Here is a 4,978-nt window from a genome sequence, read left to right on the forward strand (position 1 = left end):
ATCCGGAGATGTTGGCTATGCTTTTTCGGGCTGCCGAGAGGGTAGGGCTTGAGTGGAATCTCCACCAGGTGTCCTGAGCCCACGAGGTTGGATGACTAGTTTCTTGGGGTGGCTCGTGCTGGTTCTCAGCACCTTGTCTTAGGGCCTTTCTTCCTGGAGGTGCATGAGAAGCTCACCAGGTCAGGGACAGCACCTTTTACTGACAGACACCGATCTATTGGTTCCTCCTCTCTCACTACCCTCAACAGTGGTGCAGCTAGGGGGTACATGGGGGTTCCCCCGGTGGAGCTGTTGCTTTCAATGCAGTTTTATCCTAACACTGCCTCCACCCGACCGGGCAAAACATGCCTCCCTTCCTAGGTCTGTAGGTACTCGTCTGGCCTGTCCGTGGATGCCTGTAGAAAAGCTGCCACTGCCATATACACAATGGTGGTACTGCAGGTTCGTTAGGCCAAGGCACTGAAGGACCTGCACGAGGGTGGTCATGATCTGGAAGTTCTGAAAGAGCTCTGAACCTCTACTGACCTCGCGCTTTGAGCAATAAAGGTCACTACGAGTTCTCTGGGTCATGCAATGTCTACACTTGTGGTCCAGGAGTGCCATCTCTGGCTGTGTCTGGTCAATATGAGGGATCCCGACAAAGTTCAGTTCCTTAATGCCCCCATGTCCCAGACCGGCGTTTGCCCCTGCGCTGCATCCGCAGCAGCCTCAAGCAAGCAGCACCATGGAGCTGGAGATAAGCAGGCCGCCCCACCCGTCCTAGCCCCTGTCAAACCTGGCGGTGAGTGGAAGAGCAAGAGGCTCCAGAGAGGGAGGAAGCTACTCTTTGGAGGATGGTGAAGGCACCTATCCCTCCCCTGGAGGAGGATGGCCGGGTGGAGAATCTGGAAAATCTCAATGAGAGAGCGGTTTTCTCTGTCCCTGGGTACTGGGAGGGGATGAAGAGTTGCAAACGGACTACACTCATCTTTTTCCATTGCTGGTAGACAGCAGCGGACGGTTCAAGAGTGTTAACAAAGGCCATAATCATGTACCCTCTGCCAACCTGTGGAACCAGGTAAGCAGTGCACCGCACACTCCGACCCTTCTTCAGTGTGCTCACAAGCCACCCAAGTTGGGTTCCTGCGTTCCACCTGCATGGTACCTGGGGCCCATCTCGCTGGCCTCTTCAGACCATCAGCCTTGGCTATGCCCAGCATTTTTTTATTGTCTTTTTATTAGTTTTTATATTTATACACAGGATAGAAAAAAAATATGTATAAAGAAAAAGTAAAAAAACAACAACAACAACAATGGATACAGTAAGTAGAATAATTATGGTCATAATAATAAGAGTAAGTAAATAAAACAAAAGGGGCCTTGACGACTGGCTTATACTATCACAGTCTAGGGATCAGTTGTGTGAGCACAGGGACCTGGTGCTCCGGCACCTCAGCCAGTTGGGTCTTTGGGTCAACTGGGAAAAGAGCAAACTCTCCCAGATGCAGAGGATCACTTTTCTCAGTATGGAGTTGTATTCGGCCGAACAGACAGAATGGAAGAATGGTAACTCCATCCCCAGATGGTCCAGCTGATTTGGAGACGTTTCGGAGCCACTCAGGTAGACCGTTTTCCATTCCAGAAACATGCTCCTCACGACAGCCCTGGGAATTTTCCCAGCCAGTAGGGAAATTACAATATATTTTTCCCCATTTCTAAACTTGAAAGAGATATTTTGAACTTGGATTGCAGTCCTCATTTAAACCACTAGCTGTCAATATTACATACTTCATGTTTGGCCTATATATATGAGAAGTCTGTCAGTTGTCTGGGTATCACTGACTAAGAAAAGAAATGTTTATCATTTAAGTCAACTCAGGACAATTGTCACACTGAATGATTATTAATGTCTTCAATGTAAATATTAGGAGTTGTGAGTTACAGAGTGTGTGATTTTGTGTCTAGAGTTATGGGACAATTGGCCAAAGATTAAGCAAACAATGTCAATATCACTCATATATACGGTTAGACATGTTTTCATAATCTTTGGCCGGTTGAATGGAGTGAATTTTATGCCAATATTCATCAAACAAATCCAGCATTTTCTCTCAAATGGAGTTTTGTATTTGCAAATCACTTTGCATTTATTTGAAAGGCGAGTTTTTCTTTGCAAAACAAATTGTTTTTATTTGCAAAACGCTGGATTTGTTTGATGAATATTGGCACAAAATTAGCTCTATACAATTGTCCCATAATGCTAGACACAAAACCACACACACACACACACACACACACACTAACACACAAATATAGCAAAAGCAAACAATGCATTCAAACCTGTTTTATCACTTTCCAAAATGTTTTTTTTTCATGCACACACGTCATAAGAAAATATGCGTCTACCATTCAACAACAAATCAATAGTGATCTATTAGTAATAGTCTCTATTTATCCTACTGCTCAAAATTTGCTTCTTTCTTATTTTATTATTGATTGTTTACTTAATTAAGTTAACAATCAATAATAACATGAAGCCCTGGGTGATACTCTTAGCACTGTTACTACTCTGGGGGACTTTCTGAGTGACGCTCTGAGTGACATTTTGAGTGACGCTCTGAGTGACATTTTGAGTGACGTTTTGAGAGACATTCTGGGGGACGCTCTGGGGGACGTTCTGGATGACGTTCTGGATGATGTTTTGAGTGATGTTCTGTATATTGTTCTGGATGATGTTCTGGGTGATGTTGATGTTCTGGGTGACATTATAAAAATCATTACACAAGTCCCCCTCACAACATGAGATGCCATGAACACTACTAAAAGATATGTTGGCATAATCACAAATAGATTTAGAGACACAGCCTTTTAGAAGCTGTGATTCATTGGAATTCACTGATGAAAAGAAAGAAAACATATGTTAGTCTAAGCAATTGGTATCAGACATTTAAAATGAATAATGGAGAAACTAAATAACAACTTGAATCTTGATTCTCACCTGCGATTGAAATGCAGTGGTCTTCACTCCCTGAACAGTTCACTGTGTTTGAGCAGTTCTGACCAGCACAATAGTAACATTTCTTTCCATTGGGAGTGTTAGTGCTGGGATCTACAGGAGGGGAACAAGACTGTTCTTTTATTTTCATTCAAAATATGACATCTAATCAAACAACACTCCTTTAGCTGCTCCATCAATTGGTAGACAATCAAGCTGCACTCTCCTTTTGATTCCTTACTAAATATCATATGGAATTAAAATGTGTTTTGATCTAACAGATTGATTCTGTGGTCAGTATAAAGTACAATACCTGGAGCATCTTGGACATTACAAAGGTCAGTGTCACAGCAGGAATATAAAACCTGTGCAAACCCGTAGTTCATCGACCCACTTGTACAGTTACCAGCACAATATCTACCATTCACGTTAGTTGCACCTAAAATACATGAATAAAACAGAAAAGTCCAGTTTTTTAATATGTAAAAGGAGAAAGCTTAAAAAAAACAAAAGAAAACAAACAAACATTTTTTTGGATTGATTTTTTTTATAGCAATAGAAAATTAAATAGCAGAAATCTATATAGATTATTCTGTAAAATATATAAAAACAATTAAGAGTTCTGTGAGAATTTACATTTCCATTGTTTCAACAGCATTAAATAATCAATCAAATATAACAATATTTCAATAAATCATATTAGACTTACCAACTTTCCATACTGTTGTTACATTCATGCACTTGGAATATCCACTGGGACATGTTATATTCCCAAGATCCGCACAAGAACCCGTATCATTCCTGCACTGATAGCAGCTGAGAGAGTGTCCTTCAGTAATAAAACAGAGACAGACATCAATGATCTGTATTTGAACTCAATAACAGTAAAAGCATGATCTGTCTTTGTACCTGCAGTGAAAAGAACAAACAGAAGAAAAGCTGAGATTTGCAGATCCATCTTTGATCAGGAGGTGAATGAAATGTTCCAGTTTGAGTGCTCATTTTATATCTTATCAGAAGGGGAGGGGCTTTATGAGAAAATGAAAGTTTAACAGAAGTAAACAGAATGAATAATTCTAAATAACCCAAACAGTAATAATGACAAGACATAAAACAATTGATCATGTTACTATTAGTCTACACTGCAATGTGAATAAAGGAAGTCGAAGAAAGGGTCTGATTCTTGGACATAGAGCATACATTTGGCCTTTAAATATTACAGACATTGACCGTATGACTAAATTCAGTTGTGTGATAGAAATATGATCATATTTTGTAATTATCATTTAAATCAGACTATTTTCCTAAATGTTTTCCTCGTCTCAGTACAACTTTAGTAGGTTTCAAAGCAGAATATGACTTTCTGTTGTGAGTTTCATATACAGCTCCACTGTAGAGGACACCAGGACATACTTCATGCGTATCAGTCAGTGTAGGTAAACATAATGAGTAATAGAAAAAGACTTTATATATCAATATTTCTATGAATTATGATATGTCATATGAAAATGTTTTCATGTTATTGCTCTCATTATTCTACTTATTTTATTAGTACATGTTGCCCCAAGAACACATTAATATGACAATAAATACATACATTGATTGTATCGGGAAAAAAATAGCCTGGAACCTAAAAATTACTGTTATATATATATTAAATAAATCTCCATTTCTTTCTTATGCTCCAAACATGTAATCATGTAAAAATGAGGAAATTTATCAAACTTATTTTATATGGTTCTCAGAAGAATATCATTGTATTTTATTTTATTTTATAAGTTAATAGGGCTTTACCAGAAAAACATATGTAGCCAATGAACATGAATCCACCCCCTAAAATAGTTTGCTAAAATGATTTCAATTTGAACAGGTTACACTCTACTAGAAGAAAGAAGACATACTGGTTTGTAATGACATAAGTGTGAATACATGAACCATACAGTATATCCTTTTACACACAACCAGCAGCATCACATTAGTTTGTTTTAGATGAGGACATGTTTACAG

General features: G+C 39.2%; 1 protein-coding gene across 1 annotated transcript; it reads right to left on the minus strand.

Annotated features, from left to right (window-relative positions):
• Nucleotides 1-1,991: 1,991 nt before the first annotated feature.
• Nucleotides 1,992-3,934, minus strand: LOC132116602 (phospholipase A2 inhibitor NAI-like). Its single transcript, XM_059525467.1, has 5 exons — nt 3,881-3,934; nt 3,681-3,800; nt 3,285-3,410; nt 2,975-3,085; nt 1,992-2,871 (listed from the first exon to the last, which is right to left on the minus strand). The coding sequence occupies exons 1-5, from the start codon at nt 3,927-3,929 to the stop codon at nt 2,477-2,479; spliced, it is 801 nt and encodes a 266-aa protein (XP_059381450.1). The 5' UTR covers nt 3,930-3,934; the 3' UTR covers nt 1,992-2,476.
• Between the last annotated feature and the right edge of the window lie 1,044 nt (nt 3,935-4,978).

The sequence above is a fragment of the Carassius carassius genome, chromosome 36 (genome assembly GCF_963082965.1).
Source record: "Carassius carassius chromosome 36, fCarCar2.1, whole genome shotgun sequence".
NCBI lineage: Eukaryota > Metazoa > Chordata > Actinopteri > Cypriniformes > Cyprinidae > Carassius > Carassius carassius.